The sequence below is a fragment of the Erythrolamprus reginae genome, chromosome 7 (assembly GCF_031021105.1).
Source record: "Erythrolamprus reginae isolate rEryReg1 chromosome 7, rEryReg1.hap1, whole genome shotgun sequence".
In the NCBI taxonomy this organism is placed as follows: Eukaryota; Metazoa; Chordata; class Lepidosauria; order Squamata; family Dipsadidae; genus Erythrolamprus; species Erythrolamprus reginae.
This window is the reverse complement of record NC_091956.1, coordinates 3,291,546-3,314,156: the sequence shown is the minus strand read 5'-3', so window position 1 is coordinate 3,314,156 and position 22,611 is coordinate 3,291,546. Positions and strand designations below refer to the sequence as shown.

At 43.9% G+C, this 22,611-nt stretch overlaps 1 protein-coding gene across 1 annotated transcript in view; it reads left to right on the top strand.

The window, feature by feature from the left end:
* Window positions 1–22,611, top strand: part of ATRN (attractin) — a 144,296-nt gene that overhangs the window by 42,423 nt on the left and 79,262 nt on the right. Inside the window, 10 exon segments of the mRNA XM_070756719.1 lie at window positions 509–593; window positions 3,530–3,750; window positions 5,093–5,214; window positions 6,122–6,260; window positions 7,932–8,113; window positions 9,247–9,463; window positions 11,499–11,684; window positions 15,060–15,299; window positions 16,511–16,648; window positions 21,499–21,592. Of these exon segments, the coding sequence (XP_070612820.1) occupies window positions 509–593; window positions 3,530–3,750; window positions 5,093–5,214; window positions 6,122–6,260; window positions 7,932–8,113; window positions 9,247–9,463; window positions 11,499–11,684; window positions 15,060–15,299; window positions 16,511–16,648; window positions 21,499–21,592 (1,624 nt within the window).

The window sequence follows — 22,611 nt, the reverse complement described above, 5'->3', positions numbered from 1 at the left end:
AGTGCACTTATGTACAGCCCCTTACTGGCCTCTTAGGAACCTGGAGAGGTCAATCGTGGAGAGTCTAAGGGAGAAGTGTTGGGGGTTAGGGGTTGACACTATTGAGTCCGGCAATGAGTTCCAAGAGTTACCGAACTTACAATGGCGCTGAGAAAAAGTGGCTTACGACCTAACGTTCACCATTAGGGCTGTTGCAGCATCACCTGTGGTCACGTGACTTTCTTGGCAGGCGATTTACACACATGACTGTTGCAGTGTCGTGGATTGACTTCTGACAAGCAAAGTCAATGGGGAAGCCAGGTTCACTTAACAACCGTGTGACTCATTTTAACGACTGCATGGATTTACAACAAAACGAGGTGAAACGCACTTTCACCAACGTCTCTCTTAGCAGCAGAAAAGTTGGGCTCAACTCTGGTCGTAAGTCAAGGAAAGTTTTCCTGGGGCCAAAGTGCCCCCCGAAGGGTTTTGAAACAAGTTTTTATTTCATTTTATCTTTGCATCCTAGCTTGTGACCGTTGGGCGGTGCTTCCTCCTCCTGATCTCCCCCACGACATCAACCGGTTCGGACACTCGGCGGTGTTGAGCAACAAGTAAGAGTCTGTGTATCTTGCGTTGGTGGGTGGTAGTAATATGGGGGGAAGGCAGCCGAGGGCAGCTATGGGGTTCCCAAAGAACCTTTCTAGTGCTAAAATATTTGTATTCTAGTTTCTCAAAATGTAAAACACAAATTAGAATAGAATAAGAATGGAATAGAATAGAATTAGAACAGAATAGAAACAGAATAGAATTAGAATTGAATTGAAATAGAATAGAATAAGAATAGAAATAGAAATACAATAAAAGTTGAATAGAGTAGAATAGAATAGAAACAGAATAGAATAGAATAAGAATAGAAATAATAGAAATAATAGAAATAATAGAAATAATAGAAATAATAGAAATAATAGAAATAATAGAAATAATAGAAATAATAGGAATAGGAATAGAATAGAATAAAATAAAAGTTGAATAGAATAGAATAGAATAGAAGCAGAATAGAATAGAATAAGAATAGAAATAGAAATAATAGAAATAGAAATAGGAATAGAATAGAATAGGATAGAATTAGAATAGAATAGAATTAGAATAGAAATAGAATAGAATAGAATAAAAGTTGAATAGAATAGAATTAGAATAGAATAGAACAGAAACAGAATAGAATAGAAATAGAATAGAAACAATAGAATAGAATAGAATAGAATAACAGAGTTGGAAGGGACCTTGGAGGTCTTCTAGTCCAACCCCCTGCTTAAGCAAGAAACCCTACACCACTTCAGACAAATGGTTATCCAACATCTTCTTAAAAACTTCCAGTGTTGGGGCATTCACAAGTTCTGGTGGCAAGCTGTTCTACTGATCACCTGTTCTAGCTGTCAGGAATTTTCTCTTCTAAGTTGCTTCTCTCCTTGTTTAGTTTTCACCCATTGCTTCTTGTCCTGCCTTTAGGTGCTTTGGAGAATAGCCTGACTCCCTCTTCTTTGTGGCAACCCCTGAAATATTGGAAGGCTGCTATCATGTCTCCCCTGGTCCTTCTTTTAATAAGACTAGATACATTTGTAGTTCCTGCAACCGTTCTTCATATCTTTTAGCCTCCAGTCCCTTAATCCTCTTTGTGGCTCTTGTCTGCACTCTTTCTAGAGTCTCAACATCCTTTTTGCATCGTGGTGAGCCAAACTGAGTGCCGTATTCCAAGTGTGGCCTTCCCAAGGCCTTATAAAGTGGCACTAACACTCCTCATGACCTTGATTCTATCCCTCTGTTGACGCAGCTGAGAACTGTGTTGGGATTTATTTTTTTTTGGCAGTTACCGCACACTGCTGGAAAAGTTCGTAAGTAGAGGCGTTCGTAGGTAGAGGTACCACTGTATTGGAAGACTCGCTGTTGTGTCACTTTTATTCAGATGTAACCTGGTTAAATTGGGTAAAATGCCCAGATCTGCTTCCCATCTACCGTATTGTTTACCTCTGATCAGAGCTGTGCATCACCTCCTTATTTTCGTACAGTAATGAGCTGCACAGGTTAATTGCGAAGACATAACTTTCCGCCACTTTTGAAACCTGAGGATTTAGCTCATTGGAGCCCTCCATCCGGCCCTGGCTTTGAACAAGGGCTTCCCACTCAGTTTTTCCACCCCATTCCCTGGCTAATGTACCTCCTCCTCCCCTAGTGAAGACGGCTTGAACTTCCTCCTTCGGAAGACACCCCCACCCACCGCCACCTTTTTCAATCTTCTCTTGGGCGAAAGCTATTTGCGGTTCCGGCTTGCGCTCACGAGACCCTGTTGGTGAACCCTCCTAGTATCTACCGCGTTGTGCTTGGCTTCAGCCGGCCTTCGCTTCATCCGATGGGGCCCTAACTTTAAAAATGTTCGCCGAAGCTCTTTTCAACGCGACTTAGATCCGGCAAGAAAGCTCGGGACGCCTTCTTGGTCAGCAGTTAAAAGATGCTGTCCATTCTCTGCGCTCCAGTTATCATTCTGTGTTTCCAAAGGAAAATAAAATAAAATTAGTCCTCCAAATAACATGGACGTGAGCTAATCACCCTAAGGGCCTGCGTTATTGTGTGGTAGACGTGGTAGATAAATCCACAGTAACTGAATTTAAACATGCCTGGGATAAACATAGATCCATCCTAAGATAAAATACATAAAATAGTATAAGGGCAGACTAGATGGACCAGGAGGTCTTTTTCTGCCGTCAGTCTTCTATGTTTCTATTTTATTAACCGGATTGGGAGACAGACAGATGGACGGTGGAAATTTAGGGAGGATTTTTTTATAATTTTGCTTGGCCTAGATTAGAAACATAGAAACATAGAAGGTTGACGGCAGAAAAAGACCTCATGGTCCATCTAGTCTGCCCTTAAACTATTTCCTGCATTTTAGGATGGATCTATGTTTATCCCACGCATGTTTAAATTCAGCTCCTGGGGATGTACCAACCATGTCTGCTGGAAGTTTGTTCCAAGCATCTACTACTCTTTCAGTAAAATAATATTTTCTCACGTTGCTTTTGGTCTTTCCCCCAACTAACCTCAGATTGTGCCCCCTCGTTCTTGGGTTCACTTTCCCATTAAAAACACTTCCCTCCTGAACCTTCTTTAACCCTTGAACATATTTAATGTTTTGATCCTGGAATAGAATAGAATAGAGAATAGAATAGAATAGAGAATAGAATAGAAAGGAAAGGAAATAGAAACAGAAGCCAATAGAAATAGAAAGAATAGAAGAGAGTAGAATCGAATCGAATAGAAACAGAATCAAATAGAATAGAATAGAATAATACAATGTAATAGAGAATCTAGAGGAGAAAAGAAGAATAAGGAGGTGATGATCTGCTTGTCCACTCTGATGAACGTAGACCAGTCTGGTCCAAGGGACTTACACCATATGCCCTAAAATCCTCCTTGACCGCTTCCCAGCATTCCTTGCCAGCGTGAGAGCCCTGGGTTAATTAACCTCTTCCGTTTTTCTTTGTTTGTTTCTTAGCACCATGTACCTCTTCGGAGGCTTCAACAGCCTGCTGCTGAGTGACATCGTAAAGTACACACCCGAAAGCTGCGAAGCGCACGCCACTCAGATCTCCTGCTTAAAGGCGGGTCCTGGACTTCGATGTGTCTGGAACGGCTCCGTTTCTCAGTGCCTCCCTTGGGAGATGGGCGCCCTGCAGCCAGAACACAAAATAAACGAAGAATGCCCTTCTTGGCTGGGTAGGTGTTGCAGTTGGGTCCGCTGGTTCTACTGTGGATTGTATCCTGGACAGTATTTCTGCACCGGGGGCCCTCTGAGACCTGTGGACTTCAACTCCCAGAATTCCCCAGCCAGCTGGGGGAATTGTGGGAGTTGAAGTCCACAGGTCTTAAAGTAGTCGAGGTGCAGAAATAATGTCCTACACACTCCTTTGTGATTTACTGTTTTGGAGTAGAAAATGGAAAAGTAAATTTGGAGGGGTCTTGATTTTAATATTAATTTAATTTTAGTTTTATTTAATTTTGTTTATATATATTTATTTATATTTATTTATTTATTTTTATATTTATTTATTTATTTATTTATTTATTTATTTATTCATTTATCCATTTATCCATTTATCCATTTATTAAATTATTTATTCAATTATCTATCTATCTATCTATCTATCTATCTATCTATCTATCTATCTATCAATTAATTAATTAGATTTGTATGCTGCCCCTCTCCGTAGACTCGGGGCGGCTAACAACAATGATAAAAAACAACATGTAACAATCCAATTAATAAAACAACAAAAAACCATTATTATAAACCAGACATACACACAAACATACCATGCATAACTTGTAATGGCCTAGGGGGAAGGAATATCTCAACTCCCCCATGCCTGGCGGCATAAGTGAGGCTTGAGTAGTTTACAAAAGACAGGGAGGGTGGGGGCAGTTCTAATCTCCGGGGGGAGTTGGTTCCAGAGGACCGGGGCCGCCACAGAGAAGGCTCTTCCCATGGGGCCCGCCAAACGACATTGTTTAGTCGACGGGACCCGGAGAAGGCCAACTCTGTGGGACCTTTTCGGTCGCTGGGATTCGTGCGGTAGCAGGCGGTTCCGGAGGTTTAATTGGATTTGGATTTGGATTGAGATTGAGACTTAGACTTAGATTGAGACTTAGACCTAGACTAAATTGGATTTAAAATTGGATTTAGATGTAGAATTAAAATTGGATTTGAATTTGAATTGATTTTTGTGACCTTCTAGGTCTAATGCTATTTCATTTGTCCACTGGGGCTAAAACCTTTCAAGAACTGAATTCTTTATTGGCCAAGTGTGATTGGACACACAAGGGATTTTGTCTTTGGTCCATCAATAGACTGACCCAGTGTCGGAGTGATATTATTTTTTGCCAGGAAATAATCCTGACACGTCAACGCATTTGAGGCTCTTGGTTTGCTTGAAACGGCAGTGAAACTTTGGGGGCAGAGAAGTGAAACCGTTTGGTCAGTCGGTCACCAGGAGATGGAGATTAATCACAGGAGGGTTTGACGGTGCTGCCTGTCTTTTTTCTCTCTCTCTCTGCCCAGCTGTGGAGCAAGAAAAATGCGACCAGATTACAGACTGCTACAGCTGCACGGCCAACACCAAGTGGTGTCACTGGTGCACGGACCAGTGTTTGTCCAAGAGCAGCAATTGCTCCGAAGACCAGGTAACTGCCACCCCTCGGTCCCACGTGGTCCGTTGTGCTCTCTGCGAGAAAAGGGATGGCTGGCAATTGACTCTGATTGGAGCTCTAGCTGGGCTGAAACTCTTCGGGATGAAAATAGGAAAGGAAGACAGGAAGGAAGGAAAAGGGGAGGGAGGGAGAAAGGGAGAAGGAGACAAAGGGAAAGGAGGGAGGGCGGAAAATGGAGGGAGGGAAGGAAGAGAGGGAGGAAGGGATGGAGGAAGAAGGAAGGAAAAGAGAGAGAGAGGAAGGGAGGGTTGGAGGAAAGGAAGAGAGGAAGGAAGGAAAAGGGAGGAAGAAAGAAAGAAAGAAAGAAAGAAAGAAAGGGAGAAGGAGATAAAGGGAAGGAAGGAAGGAAAGGAGGGAGGGAGGAAAGGAAGAGAGGAAGGAAGGAAAAGGAAGGAAAAGGAAGGGAGGGAGAAGGAGACAAAGGGAAGGAGGGAGGGAGAAAGGTAAAACGGAGGGAGGGAGGAAGGAAAGGGAGGAAGGAAGGAAAAGGGAGAGGGAGGGAGAAGGAGAGGAAGGGAAGGAAGAAAAGGAGGAGGGGAAGGAAGAGAGGGAGGAAAAGGGAGGGAGAAAGAAAGAAAGAAAGAAAAAAGGAAGGAAGAAAGAAAGAAAAAGAAAGAAAGAAAGAAAGAAAGAAAGGGAGAAGGAGACAAAAGGAAGGAGGTTGCAATACAAAAACATGTCCCACTCGGTTGCTGCAGGGGCAAAACGCTAGACGTGGCCTCCTCAGGGCTCCTTTTGGTACCTAGAGGTTCTTGGGCAGCTGAAGAGTCCCAGGGCTGAATTAACTGCAGTTAAACAATCAAGAACCTAACTTGCAGTTGACGGGGCGGGGGGGGGGAGCTTATTTGTTCTCTCTCTTTTTTTGTTTGTTTCCTTCTAGGCCCCCATCACCTCCTTCGAAAGCTGCCCCAAGGACAACCCTGCCTTCTACTGCAACAAAAAAACCAGCTGTAAAAGCTGCAGCCTGGACCAGAACTGCCAGTGGGAAGCCCGGAACCAAGAATGCATCGCTTTGCCTGGTGGGTTGGCCTTGAACACCGAGGTCTTCAAACTTTAAGGCAACTTTTAGGTCTTTTAAGACTTCAACTCCCAGCTATGCTGGCTGGTGAATTCTGGGAGCTGAAGTCTACAAATCTTGAAGTTGTGAAGTTTGAAGACATAGATAGATAGATAGATAGATAGATAGATAGATAGATAGATAGATAGATAGAGAAGATAGATAGAGAAGATAGATAGATAGATAGATAGATAGATAGATAGATAAGGTAGGTAGGTAGCTAGGTAGCTAGGTAGATTGAAGGATAGGATAGATAGATAGATAGATAGATAGATAGATAGATAGATAGATAGATAGAGAAGATAGATAGAAAGATAGATAGATAGATAGATAGATAGATAGATGATAGATAAGGTAGGTAGGTAGGTAGGTAGGTAGATTGAAGGATAGGATAGATAGATAGATAGATAGATAGAGAAGATAGATAGAAAGATAGATAGATAGATAGATAGATAGATAGATAGATAGATAGATAAGGTAGGTAGGTAGGTAGATTGAAGGATAGGATAGGATAGATAGATAGATAGATAGATAGAGAAGATAGATCGAAAGATAGATAGATAGATAGATAGATAGATAGATAGATAAGGTAGGTAGGTAGGTAGATTGAAGGATAGGATAGATAGATAGATAGATAGATAGATAGATCTTGATAGATAGATAGATAGATAGATAGATAGATAGATCTAGATAGATAGATAGATAGATAGATAGATAGATAGATAAATAAATAGGTGGATAGAAAGATCTAGATAGATAGATCAATCGATCAATTGGTTTAGATAGATGATAGATAGATAAATAGCTAGCTAGATCTAGATAGATAGAGATTGGTAGGTAGGTAGGTAGATCTAGATAAATAGATAATGGACGGAAAGAAAGAAAGAAAGAAAGAAAGAAAGAAAGAGAAAGAAAGAAAAAGAAAAAGAAAGAAAGGTGAGAGAGAAAGAGAATGAATGATTGAATGAATGAATGAATTCTGGGAGTTTTCCTCCTTCTGGTACCTTATAGATTAACACAGTTGGAAGGGACCTTGTAGGTCATCTAGTCCAACCCCCCGCCCAAGCAGGATACAGTTGACCACACCCAGACAGTATATAAGGGAGGATTTCTGGGTAAAGAGGTGTGGAGTTCCAACGTTTGTACTGGTGGAAGTCCTAGATTCAGAGTTCCAGAAATGCTTCGCTGGCAACCTGCTCTTATCCTTCCAAATTCATCGAGCAGAGATGCAGATATCTGAGGGGACCACGAGTGTGTATGTTTGACCGAAGAAACATTATCTCACCAAGGAACGTTGATTAGCTTTGATTTTCAGCTGCAGCCTGGACTTTTATCACTTAGCCAATTTAACCGGGAAAGCTGCCAAGGTGGACGGAAACGCCTGGCTTTGCTTGTACAAATCCTATATTTACATATAAAAATGTTTGATTTGAAATCTCGGTGCATAGATTCTCCCTTTGTCCTGATCCTGATTAGGCCCGAGCAGAACAGTATAGATCTATTTCGAGCTTATTTGCTCTCATTAGCCAGCTATGCCCTTACTGGGATTTGTTATCTTATATATATAGAAACATAGAAGATATCATATATAAGATAACATATATATATGTGTGTGTGTGTGATTGTTTTACAGAAAACATCTGTGGGGCAACGTGGCACCTGGTGGGCAACTCTTGCCTGAGAATCACCAACACGAAAGACAGCTACGACAACGCCAAGCTGGCTTGTAGGAGCCACAACGCGGCTCTCGCCTCCCTCACGACGCAGAAGAAGGTGGAATTCCTGGTGAAGGAGCTGCAGAAGACCCAGGCCTCGGTGAGTGGTCGGGGTGGGGGGGGGCCCTTCCCACGTTTCAGCCGGGGGTTCAGGGGCACCCAGTGGGTGGGAGGGGCCTGATGGAAATCTCTGAATTGGCACTTAGAACTCTAAGTCATTTTGATGCTCTCTGAGGTTGATTCTTTTCTTGCAGATGTTTCAAGACCCAGCTAGGTAATATCAGCAGTGCTAGACAGGAGAGAGATGGCACTGGTGATGTTACCTATTTGGACCCCTCCCTCGCCTTCCTCCTCCTCCTCCTCTTCCTTCTCCTCCTCTTCCTCCTCCTCCTCCTCTTCCTCTTCCTCCTCCTCCTCTTCCTTCTCCTCCTCTTCCTCCTCTTCCTCCTCCTCCTTCTCTTCCTCTTCCTTCTCCTCCTCTTCCTTCTCCTCCTCTTCCTCTTCCACCTCCTCCTTCTCTTCCTCCTTCTCCTCTTCCTTCTCCTCCTATTCCTCTTCCTTCTCCTCCTCCTCTTCCTTCTCCTCCTCTTCCTCCACCTTTTCCTCCTCTTCCTCCACCTCCTCTTTCTCCTCCTCTTCCTCCTCTTCCTCTTCTTCCTCCACCTCCTCTTCTCCTCTTCCTCCTCCTCCTCCTTTTCCTCTTCTCTTCCTCCCCCCCCTCCTTTTCCACCTCCTGGTCCATCTACTCTGCCCTTATACCATTTCAAGTATTTTACGTTAGGATGGATCTATGTTTATCCCAGGCATGTTTAAATTCAGTCCCTGTGGATTTACCAACCACGTCTGCTGGAACTTTGTTCCAAGCATCTACTACTCTTCTAAAGAACAGAAGCTCCTTTAGCTCTGACTGGAGGGTGGGGAAGGGAAGGTTTGATACTCGTGGCAGACAAGCTGGTCATTTACATCCTTTGAGAGAGTGACCCAAAAAAAAAAAAGGCTGCAAAGGACCATCTGCCCGCAAGGAAATAGAACGGAAGAAGCTCCTTGGATGAGAAGCGAAAAGTCTTCAAAAGGAAACTTTTGAAGTTTTCCAAACTCCAGTTGCCTCTTGGAAATAAAAAAAAAAAGGCATTTTTGGGGTGGCCAAACCGCCACCTGGATGGCGCGGTGACGGGTCCAGCTAGCTGACCTCTCCGTGTGTCTCTCTCTTCCCCTCCCCCTCCTTCCCCGCAGCCCAAAGCTTTGACGCCCTGGGTGGGGCTGCGGAAGATCAACGTCTCGTACTGGTGCTGGGAGGACATGTCCCCCTTCACCAACAACCTGCTGCGGTGGCTTCCGGGGGAGCCCAGCGACATCGGCTTCTGCAGCTACTTAGCCGAGCCCAGCCACCAGGGCCTGAAGGCCGCCACCTGCATCAACCTGGTCAACGGCAGCGTCTGCGAAAGGCCAGGTAAAGAGCACCGTCCGGCTCCATTCAGGTCGCCACGGGACGCGGCAGGTTACCCGTGGAACCAGGGTTTGTGGAGGGTTTAGAATTGCATGCCCAGGGCCAAGGATTAAAAAAAACCCCATGAAGAATGGTTGCAGGAATAATAATAATAATAATAATAATAATAATAATAATAATAATAACAACAACAACAACAACAACAACAACAACAACAACAACTAATAATAATAATAATAACTAATAATAATGATAATAATAATAATGGCAAAACTTCTGTGGGACTTCCGACTTCAGACTGACCGAATTCTGAAGCATAACACACCAGACATTGTGATTGTGGAGAAAAAGAAAGGATGGATCATTGACATCGCAATCCCAGGAGACAGCAGAATTGAGGAGAAGCAGCTAGAGAAATTAGTGAAATACGAAGATCTAAAAATCGAGTTGCAATGACTCTGGCATAAGCCCGTGAAAGTGGTCCCAGTGGTACTTGGCACGCTGGGCGCAGGGCCAAAGGATCTCAGTGGACATTTGAAAACCATCGGAATTGACAAAATCTCCATCTGTCAATTGCAAAAGGCCGCTTCACTGGGATCGGCAAACATAATTCGCCGCTACATCACGCAGTCCTAGGTGCTTGGGAAGCGCCTGACTGGGGATGAAATACAAAATCCAGCACAGTGATCTCCTTTGCTGTGTTGCACTGACATAATAACAACAACAACAACAACAACTAATAATAATAATAAAGATAACAACAACAGCAATAATAATAATAGTATTAGTAGTATTAGTATTAGTAGTAGTAATTTAATTAATTTAATTTATTAGATTTGTTTGCCGCCCCTCTCCGCAGACTCGCAGCGGTTCACAACAATGATAAAACAATGTACAATGTGACAAATCTAATGTTTAAAAGGAAACACATTAAAAACCCAACTTTTAAAAATTGATTGTCAATCAGCGTTGCTTCCCAAGTGGACGGTTTGATTTACTTGGAGTTATATTGTGTTGTTTAAGTGTTCCCTTTATTATTATTTTTTGAGCAGTGCATATTATGGCAGAAAGATGCATATTAATGCCAGGAAGATTTCTTAATTGTAATCACACGAACTCCTCCCAATTATTTAAATAGATCTACTCCAAATATGAGGGTTTAACTCAGCCGCCTTATCTTAATATTAAAACAGGACACTGTTACATTTTAGACTATACTTGTACAGATCTTTAAAACTGATGTGGCTTTCTGGCAGTATACATTATTCCCTATTATTTAAAAGAAGGAACAACAGCACTGGGCCTCTTCAGAGCGAGCATTTATTTTAAAAAGCTGCTTCATTTTGGTTAGCTGTCTAGAGCAATAATAAAGCAGCCTTTAAAAAAATAAGTTCAATAACTTAATTTTATTATTTATTTATTTATTTATTGGATTTGTATGCCGCCCCTCTCCGCAGACTTGGGGCGGCTGACAACAGTGACAAAAAACAGCATGTAACAATCCAATACTAAAACAACTAAAAAAACCCTTATTATAAAACCAAACATACATACAGACATACCATGCGTAAATTGTAAAGGCCTAGGGGGAAAGAATATCTCAGTTCCCCCATGCCTGGTGGCAGAGGTGGGTTTTAAGAAGCTTACGAAAGGCAAGGAGGGTGGGGGCAATTCTAATCTCTGGGGGGAGTTGGTTCCAAAGGGCCGGGGCCGCCACAGAGAAGGCTCTTCCCCTGGGTCCCGCCAAACGACATTGTTTAGTTGACGGGACCCAGAGAAGGCCCGCTCTGTGGGACCTAACTGGTCGCTGGGATTCGTGCGGCAGAAGGCGGTTCTGGAGATATTCAACATTCTATAACATTTATAGTTATTTCGAGTATCTCAAAGTGGCCGACTCGATGGACCGCCATCCGAAAAATATTTCTAGGTTTCTATCTTATTTGCGCCTGATCGCTGCAAATGTTTGAGAGAAGGCGCTTGCATTCCCTCCCCCACTCATGCCGTATCCGCTGTCTTCCTCCCGCCCCCCCCCCCGCAGCCAACCACAGCGCCAAGCAGTGCCGCACCCCCTGCGGCCTGAGGACGGCGTGCAGCGAATGCACCAGCAGCAACTCCGAGTGCATGTGGTGCAGCAACAAGAAGCAGTGCGTGGACTCCAACGCCTACGTGGCCTCCTTCCCTTTCGGCCAGTGCATGGAGTGGCACACGGTCAGCAGCTGCCCACGTAAGCCCCTCTCTCTTCCTCGCTGGGGTCAGAAGGGCGGGCGGGTGGGTGGGGGCCGCCCAGGGAAGGGCACCGGGCGCCTCGGTGCTCTCTGAGCTGGGCTTTTTGCTTGCAGACGTTTCATGCCCCAAGCTAGGTAACATCATCAGTGTTAGGGGAAGGTGGGGTTTGCAAAGAAGAATTAGAAGAAGCCGCTCTGGGTCCTTTGGGATTGGGTGGCATAGAAGTCGCATTCATGAATAAGAACCTAAGAACCTAAGAAGAGCCCTGCTGAATCAGGCCAAAGCCCATCGAGTCCAGCATTCTGTGTCCCACAGTGGCCCACCAATTATCCAGGGGATCTTGACCAGAAGGAGAAGGCAAGACCCTCCCTTTCCCTTGACCCCCAACAAATGGTACCCAAGGGAACCCTGCCTGCATTAACCAACGTAGAGGTGGCACATGGACATCCATTTCAATAACCACCTATGATACACTTGACATCCATGAATCTGCCTAATCCTGCCTTGAAGCTATCAAGGCTGACATCTGTCACGACCTCTTCTGGAAGGGAATTCCATCAACCAATGACCCTCTGGGTGAAGAAATATTTCCCTTCATTTGTCCCCACTTTCTTACCTATGAGCTTTAGGGAGGGCCCCCTCGTCCTAGTATTGTGTGATAGAGAAAAGAATTTTTCTCCATCCACCTTTTCTATCCCATGCAGGATTTTATACACTTTGATCAAGTCCCCCCTTCAACGCCGTCTTTCAAGGCTGAAGAGACCAAGGCGTTGCAACCTGGTTTCATAAGGGAGGGGCTCCATTCCCTTGATCATTCTTGTGGCCCTTTTTTGCCCCCTTTCCAGTTCCATTCTATCCTTCTTGAGATGTGGTGACCAGAACTGTACACAGGACTCCAAGTGTGGTCCCTCCATCACCCCAAGATTGATAGATAGATTAACAGAAAATTGATAGTAGATAGATAGACAGGCAGGCAGACAGACAAAAGATTGATAGTACATAGATAGATAGATAGATAGATAGATAGATAGATAGATAGATAGATAGATAAAAGATTGATAGCCGATAGATGAACAGAAAATTGATAGTAGATAGATAGACAGACAGGCAGACAGACAAAAGATAGATAGTAGATAGATAGATAGATAGATAGATAGATAGGTAGATAGATAGATAAAAGATTGATAGCCGATAGATGAACAGAAAATTGATAGTAGATAGATAGACAGATAGGCAGACAGACAAAAGATAGATAGTAGATAGATAGATAGATAGATAGATAGATAGATAGATAGGTAGATAAAAGATTGATAGATGATAGATGAACAGAAAATTGATAGTAGATAGATAGACAGGCAGGCAGGCAGGCAGACAGACAAAAGATAGATAGTAGATAGATAGATAGATAGATAGATAGATAGATAGATAGATAGATAGCAGACAGATGGATAGATAGATAAAAGATTGATAGACGATAGGCAGATGGATAGATAGATAAAAGATTGATAGACGATAGATGAACAGAAAATTGATAGTAGACAGACAGACAGACAGAGATAGATAAAAGATTGATAGAGAGATAAATAAATAGAAGATTGATGATAGATGGAAAGAAAGAAAGAAAATAGAGAGATAGAAGATTGCTTAAGAAAAATAAAATAAAATCCCCATCCCCTCATATGACCCTTTGTCCTGGTAAAAGGCTTGAAGGAAGGGGTATGTTGAAATCAAGGCATGATTACACACTAAGAAATGCAATTTGGCATACCCATGTGCAGTTAACCTTAATAAACAGGATATGTTCACCCTGGGGGAGCACGATGGATGGAGAATAAGTGGGAATACCAGGACAAGTTGACTCGATAAGACACAATTTTGGATCATAAGTAGAAAAATAGTGATTAATTATAATGGCTATCTGAAAATATTGGAAAGTACCAAAAAACAAAGGATTTAAAAACTTGCCAATGATGTCATATAAGGGTGTTGGGCAATGGAGGAGTGGCCCGAGAGGGGGAAAACAAAGAAGAAACAGAGAAAGATGTATAAATATGTGGCATTTTGTATCTGGAAATTACCCCAGCGACATGGATAAGGTTTTTTTTTATATCCTATGTCTCTTGGGTCCGACATGCGCATGTTCGTATATATATATTTTTTAAAATAAAGTTTTTCTTTTATTCTTCTGGGTTCCTGTTAATTTATCTCACAGTAAATAGATAAATGAAAGATAGATAGATAGATAGATAAATAGGTAGGTAGGTAGGTAGATAGATAGATAGATGAAAATGGATGATGATAGATAGATAAATAAAAGATTGATAGAAGATAGATAAATAGAAGATTAATGGTAGATAGATAAATAATAGATAGAAGATAGATAGATAAATAAATAGGAGATTGAAGATAGAAGATAAATAGATAGCTAGCTAGCTTGATAGACAGACAGACAGACAGACAGATAGATAAATAGATGATAGATATAGATATAGATGGGTAGGTAGGTAGATCTAGATAGATAGATAGGTAGGTAGGTAGGTAGGTAGAGATAAGTAGGTAGGTAGGTAGGTAGGTAGGTAGATATAGATAGATAGGTAAGTAGATCTAGATAGATAGACAGACAGACAGACAGACAACCAGACAGAGAGACAGACAGACAGACAGATAGATAGATAGATAAGATAGATAGATAGACAGACAGATAGACAGATAGATATAAAGATAGATAGATATATGATAGACAGACAGACAGACAGACAGACAGAGAGACAGATAGACAGACAGATAGACAGATAGATAGAAAGATAGATAGATAGATAGATAGATAGACAGACAGACAGACAGACAGATAGATAGATAGATAGATAGAAGATTGATGACATCATCAGTGCTAGAAGAACGTGGGGTTTGCAAAGAAGTAGAGGAGGAGGAGGAGGAGAAGGACTGTGGGGTTCTTGGTGCTCTCTGAGGTTGGTTTTCTTGCAAACGTTTCATCGCCAAACTTGGTAACATCATCAGCGCTTCAAGGGTACAAAGGTTTGCAGGGAGGAGGAGGAGGAAGGAGAGACGGAAGAAGAGGAGGGGAAGGAGGAGGAGGGGGAGAAGGACAACGATTTAGGGTCCCTGATGCTCTCTGAGCTTGGGGGTTTTCTTGCAGATATTTTGACAGGCAAAGTCAACAGGGAGCCCGATTCACTTAACAGCTGGGTTTCCTCACTTGCGACGATTTGCTGGTGAGAAAGGTTGCAAAACGAGGCAAAGCTCACTCAGCAAACCTTCTCACGTAACCAAACAAAACCTGGGGCCCGATTGCCGTTGTCGTAAGCCGAGGACCGCCTGTGTGAGACCGTTTCCCTTTGCTTCCTCCTCGCAGCCGAGAACTGCTCCGGCTACTTCACCTGCGGCCACTGCCTGGAGCAGCCGGGGTGTGGCTGGTGCACGGACCCCAGTAACACCGGGAAGGGCCGGTGCATGGAAGGCTCCTCCCGGGCTCCCATGAAGATGCCGACGGCCTCCCTGCCCGCCACGGGGAAGCCCCACCCGGACCCCGTCCTGGATGCCGGCCTGTGCCAGACGGAGAACAAATACAACTGGTCCTTCATCCAGTGTCCAGGTACGGGAAAAAGGAGGTTTTCAAAGGGCCCAGCAGGGGTCCAGGCCCAATACCTCAGGGACCGCCTTCTGCCGCACGAGTCCCAGCGACCGGTGAGGTCCCACAGAGTCGGCCTTCTCCAGGTCCCAGCCAGTTAGACAATGTTGCTTGGCGGGGCCTTCTCTGTGAGGGCCCCGGCCCTCTGGAATCAGCTCCCTCCGGAGATTTGCATGACTCCCAGCCTCCTCGCCTTTTGTAAAAATCTAAAGACGTATCTGTGTCGCCAGGCTTCCTTGCAGACATTTCATGGCCCAACTAGAGAACGTCATCAGTGCTAGAAGGAAGGAGGAGGAGGAGGAGGAAGATTGGGATCTTTCATGTTCTCTGAGCTTGGTTTCTTGCAGACCTTTCATCACCATAACTAAGTAACCTCATTAGTGCTAGAAGGACGTGGGGTTTGCAGAGAGGAGGAGGGGGATGACAATATCTCAATATCTCTCATGGCCGGTTCGACTGCAGATGGTATCTCATTTGGTCAAGTGTCCCAGGTTGACATTAGGGTGGCCGTGAGAGATACTGATGCACAACTAACTTCTTTCTTTCTTTCTTTTCTTTCTTTCTTTCTTTCTTTCTTTCTTTCTTTCTTTCTTTCTTTCTGTCTTTCTTTCTTTCTTTCTTTCTGTCTTTCTTTTCTTTTTCCTTCCTTTTTTCTCTCCGTTTCTTTCTTTCTCTCTCTCTCTTTCCTTTTTTATCCTTCTTTCTTTGTTTCTCTCTCTCTTTCTCTCTTCCCCTTGCTTCCTTCCTTCTTTCTCTCTCTCTCTTTCCTTTTCTTTCTTTCTCTTTCTCTCTCTCTTTCCTTTCTTATCCTTCTTTCTTTCTTTGTTTCTCTCTTTTTCTCTCTCTCTTTCTTTCTCTTTTTCTTTCTCCCTTCCTTCCTTCCTTTCTTTTCTTCTTCCCTCCTCTCTCTCTCTCCTTCTTTCCTTTTCTTTCTTTCTCTTTCCTTTCTTATCCTTTCTTTCTCTTTTCCTTCCTTCCTTTCTTCCTTCCTTCTTTCTCTCTCTCTTTCTTTCCTTTTCTTTCTTTCTCTCTCTTTCCTTTCTTATCCTTCTTTCTTTCTTTCTTTCTTTGTTTCTCTCTCTTTCTTTCTCTTTTCCTTCCTTCCTTCCTTCCTTCCTTCCTTCCTTCCTTCCTTCCTTCCTTCCTTCCTTCCTTCCTTCCTTCCTTCCTTCCAGCCTGCCAGTGTAACGGGCACAGCCAATGTATCAACGAGAGCATCTGCGAGCGATGTGAGAACCTGACCACCGGCAAACACTGCGAGACCTGCATCTCCGGTTACTATGGAGACCCCACCAACGGAGGGACCTGCCAGCGTAAGTCCCATCCTTCCTCTTGTCTTGATTGCAGAACCAGCGCCGAACCACTGCGCCTTTCCCCCACCTTGCCGACACGATCCTCTTCGCGGGCAGCGGTAATCAAGGGCCCCCGTGTCCTCCCCCCCTGCTCCAATCATTGAAGATGCCGGGCCCAGGAATTCTCGGTGAAATTAGGTGGATGGAGGAAATTGTGTCTAATTTGACGCCCACGGCATGGCTTATTTGTGTGCCCTTGATTTTCGCTCCGCTGGCGAAGAGGTTCGGGGAGGGGGGGGGGAAGGCAACGGTTCCACCAGGGGCCGAAAACTGGCTGCCTGTCAAAGCCGTATTTTTGGTGCCTAACCATTGTTTGCCTGTCTCTGGGAGTCTTTCTCTCTTTCCAGCAAAGACGGGCCCGGCGCTATTGTCTGCCTGCGCATAATTTAATTAAGGGAGAATGCAATGCTTTCCTTCCCCTGATTAAATTGATAGCGGCGGCGTCTCCGGGGAGGGAAAGAGCGGGTTTCGCACGGCGTACCTTGTTAAAGAATCCTACTCCTGCGGGGCCCACCGGAACGCCTTTCGCTTTCCAGGCAGAAAAGCCTCTTAAAATAGCTTACTCACAGTCATTAACTGGAATGGGTGGGTGGGGGGGTGGGGGGGGCAGACACAAGCAAAATTGTTACCGTGGCGGTTTATAACCTCAAAAAAAACAACCCAAGCTGAAGTTGACCCCCTTTTGAAAAAAGAACAACAACTCTCTTGCTAGTTCTTTAAAAAAGAAAAAAAACCAGAGCAAACTCCCAGTTCCTAAAACCAAGCAAACTGACCCCGTCCTTTTTCCTCTTTTTGTTTTGAAAGAAGAAAAATATTTATTAATTATTTAATAACTATTTGAAGGGACGTGCATAAGTGCACCCGTGTGCCTTCCGTCCCCTGTCCAATTGTCTCTCCTTATCTCATTTATCTTTTCTTCCTTTCAAATATGTTCACCTATACAGTGACACCTCGTCTTACAAACGCCTCGTCATACAAACTTTTCGAGATACAAACCCGGGGTTTAAGATTTTTTTGCCTCTTCTTACAAACTATTTTCACCTTACAAACCCACCACCGCCGCTGGGATGCCCCACCTCCGGACTTCCGTTGCCACCGAAGCACCCGTTTTTGCGCTGCTGGGATTACCCCGAGGCTCCCCTCCATGGGAAACCCCACCTCCGGACTTCCGTGTTTTTGAGATGCTGCAGGGGAATCCCAGCAGTGCAAAAACGGGCGCTTCGCTGGCAACGGAAGTCCGGAGGTGGGGTTTCCCAGCGAGGTGAGCCTCAGGGAAATCCCAGCATCACAAAAACACAGAGGTCCGGAGATGGGGTTTCCCATGGAGGGGAGCCTCAGGGGAATCCCAGCAGCGCAAAAACGGGCACTTCTGCTGGCAAAAGGGGAGAATTTTGGGTTTGCACACATTAATCGCTTTTCCATTGATTCCTACGGGAAACATTGTTTCATCTTACAAACATTTCACCTTAAGAACCTCGTCCCGGAACCAATTAAGTTTGTAAGACGAGGAATCACTGAACTTTTATATCTTTTCTTCTATTCTTTTCTTTATATTATTACATATCTATTCTCTTCAATGTGTACAGTGTTCCCTCGATTTTCGCGGGTTCGAATTTCGCGAATAGCCTATACCACGGTTTTTCAAAAAATATTAATTAAAAAATACTTCACAATTTTTTTTCTATACCACGGTTTTCCCATCCAATGACGTCATACGTCATCGCGAAACTAATAATTTTTGCAAATAAATAACAAGAAAAATAATTATTGTTAATAAATAATTATGTTTATAAATATCAGGATCACTAAGTGCCTTATTCAATGGTGAGTGCCAGTAATAATGGTCAGTAAATGGTTGTTAAGGGAATGGGAAATTGTAATTTAGGGGTTTAAAGTGTTAAGGGAAGGCTTGGGATACTGTCCATAGCCAAAAATAGTGTATTTACTTCCGCATTTCTACTTTGCGGAAATTCAACTTTCGCGAGCGGTCTCGGAACGCATCCCCCCGCGAAATTGAGGGAACACTGTATTATGTATTGGACAAAATAAATAAATAAAATAAAAGAATAAATAAATATTTACATTAGGAAAAAAGAAAAAACACGACATTTACAGAAGAAAAAACAGAAGGACTGAGCTTTAGTCCAGGTGGCTCAGTGGTTAAAGACGCCGAGCTTGTCAGCTGGAGAGCCAGCAGCCTCGAGACCCAAAGATGGGGTGAGCTTCCATCTCAGGCTGCGCTCCTGCTTATCTAGACTAGAATGGAATGGAATGGAATGCAGTAGAGTAGAGTAGAGTAGAGTAGAGTAGAGTAGAGTAGAGTAGAGTAGAATAGAATAGAATAGAATAGAATAGAATAGAATTCTTTATTGACCAAGTGTGATTGGACACACAAGGAATTTGTCTTTTGTGCAGATGCTCTCAGTGGACATAATAGAAAAGATACTGTACCTTTGTCAAGAATCAGGAGGTGAAAAAACACTCAACGATGGTCCTAGGGGTCAAATAAGCAATGAAGAAACAATCCATATTAGTACAAATCTTAGGATGCAAGCAACAAGTTACAGCCATACAGTCGTAAGTGGGATTAAACAATGTCGTTTGGCGGGGCCCAGGGGAAGAGCCTTCTCTGTGGCGGCCCCGACCTTCTGGAACCAGCTCCCCCCTGAGATTAGAACTGCCCCCACCCTCCTGGTCTTTCGTAAGCTCCTTAAAACCCACCTCTGCCATCTGGAATGGGGGAACTGAGATAACTTCCCCAGGCCTATACTGTTTATGTATGGTATGTTGTGTGTATGTTTTCTTAAATTATGGGTTTTTAGTTTTAATTATTAGATTTGTATTGTACATTGTTTTTTCTATTACTGTTGTGAGCCGCCCCGAGTCTACGGAGAGGGGCGGCATACAAATTTAATAAATAAATAAATAAATAATAAATAAATAACAGGAACGATGAGAAAAAACTAGTAGAAATAGAAGTGCAGACTTAGTAAAAAGTTTGACAGTGTTGAGGGAATGATTTCTTTAGCAGAGTGAGGGCATTTGGGGAAAAAACTGTTCTTGTGCCTTGTTGTCTTGGTGTGCAGGGCTCTGTGGCGAGGTTTTGAGTGTAGGAGTTGAAACTGTTTATGTCCAGGATGCGAGGGGGGTCAGTCAATATTTTCCCCACCCTCTTTTTGACTCGTGCAGTACCCAGGTCCTCAATGGAAGGCAAGTTGGCAGCCATTGTTTAATTTACTGCAGTTCTGATTCTCCTCTGAAGTCTGTGTCGGTTCTGTTGGGCTGCAGCACCACCAAACCAGACAGTTATAGCCATTTGAAAGCACACCAATGGAAGTAGGCAAATAGGTGCCACTTCGCTGGGAAGGTTGCCAACCTGCCTTCCATTGAGGACCTGGATGCTGCACAACTACCCTGTTTCCCCGAAAATAAGACGTCCCCCGAAAGTAAGGCATGTCAGAGGTTTTGCAGAATTTGCTAATATAAGGCGTAGTCAAGTTTACATACGGTACGGTGGAAAAAACATACAGTACCATTCAAAGCTGCTCATAGCGGTACCGTAATAATGTGGCGTCCCCTGCTGTCCCCTTCCATCGCTTTGTACCGTCCAGTACAGCAGACACAGTCTGCTGCTGTCTCACCGCCATTACAGTCTCCACTGCAGTGCGTAGACTGTAGTTCCTCTGGTGGCCAGAAGCTGCAATAGCGGGAGTATACGGTTGTACCATGGGGACCGCCTTCTGCTGCACGAATCCCAGCGACCAGTTAGGTCCCACAGAGTGGGTCTTCTCCGGGTCCCGTCAACTAAACAATGCTGCTTGGCGGGACCCAGGGAAAGAGCCTTCTCTGTGGCGGCCCCGACTCTCTGGAACCAACTCCCCCCAGAGATTAGAATTGCCCCCACCCTCCTTGCCTTTCGTAAGCTTCTTAAAACCCACCTCTGCCGCCAGGCATGGGGGAATTGAGATATTCCTTTCCCCGCAGGCCTATGCAATTTATGCGTGGTATGTTTGTTTGTATGTATGATTGGTTTTATAACAAGGTTTTTTAGCTGTTTTTAGTATTGGATTATTGTTATACGCTGTCTTATTATTGCTGTTAGCCGCCCTGAGTCTCCGGAGAGGGGCGGCATACAAATCCAATAGATAGATAGATAGATAGATAGATAGATAGATAGATAGATAGATAGATAGATAGATAGATAGATAGATAGATCTGGATAGAAAGATAGATAGATAGATAGATAGATAGATAGATAGATAGATAGATAGATAGATAGATAGATCTGGATAGAAAGATAGATAGATAGATAGATAAATAGATAGATAGATAGATAGATAGATAGATAGATAGATAGATCTGGATAGAAAGATAGATAGATAGATAGATAGATAGATAGATAGATAGATAGATAGATAGATAGATAGATACGGTACACTTTCTTTGGGGGTGTCAGCTTTTCTGCCTGTGAATTTGTCTTATTTGAGAAATATAAGGCACCCCCCGAAAATAAGACGTAGCACAACTTTTGGAGCAAAAATTAATAAAAGACAGTGTCTTATTTTCGTGGAAACACGGTATGAGTCAACCTTGAGCTGGTGATGGGATTTGAACCGCTGACCTGCAACTCTAGCAGTCAGCTTGAGTACTGCACTGCACCTGCTGCGCCACCCCGGCTCTTCCCTACAAGTTGCCAGAGGAAAATCCGGGAACTTCTCCGCCTGTCGGATTTCCGCGAAACCTGTTGACTTCTTCTTCTTCTTTTGTGAAAATGCGAAGTATTAATTTTGTCCGCAAATTGTCTCTTCCAGCCTGCAAGTGTAACGGCCACGCGTCCATCTGCAACACCAACACCGGGAAGTGTTTCTGCACCACGAAAGGGATCAAAGGAGAAGAATGCCAGCTGTGAGTGGCAGATGGGGAGGCGCTCGGGGAGGCCCCGTAACTCGGTGCATGTCTGTCCTCAGGGACTGAAGCGCCAATGAAGGGAGAATGTTTGTAGATATGGGGTGAAAGGCCGGGGGTCCTTGGTGCTCTGGAGCTTCGTTTTGAGTTTTTTCTGCAGACATTTCACGATCCAGCTAGGGAACATCGTCAGTTCTAGAAGGGCGTAGGGCACGGGTGTCAAACTCATGGCGTCATGTGACGTTTCACGATGTTTCCCCCCCCCTTTGCGGAGTTGGGGTGGGCGTGGCCTTCGTGTGATGCCTCTGGTCCAGGGGCCGCCAGTTTGACACCCATGGAGTAGGGTAGCAATAGTATTTAGACTTATATACTGCTTCACAGAGCTTGCTTGCCTGCTTAATTAATTAATTAATTAATTAATTAATTAATAAATATTATTATTTATTGGATTTGTATGCCGCCCCTCTCCGCATACTCGGGGCGGCTAACAACAGTGGTAAAACAACATGAACAATCCAATTAATAAAAACAACTAAAAAACCCTTATTATAAAAAACCAAACATACACACAAACATACCATGCATAACTTGTAACAGCCTAGGGGGAAAGGATAACTTAACTCCCCCATGCCTGACAACAAAGGTGGGTCTTAAGTAATTTGCGAAAGACAAGGAGGGCGGGGGCCGTTCTAATCTCTGGGGGGGAGTTGGTTCCAGAGGGCCGGGGCCGCCACAGAGAAGGCTCTTCCCCTGGGGCCCGCCAAACGGCATTGTTTGGTCGACGGGACCCGGAGAAGGCCAACTCTGTGGGACCTTATCGGCCGCTGGGATTCGTGCGGTAGAAGGCAGTTCCGGATGTATTCTGGCCCAATGCCATGTAGGGCTTTAAAGGTCATAACCAACACTAATTAATCAATTTATCAATTAATTAATTAGACTTGTATGCTGCCCCTCTCCGGGGACCCAGGGCGGCTCACAACATGCAATGCAAACAATAAGTATACAAATCTAATAGTTAA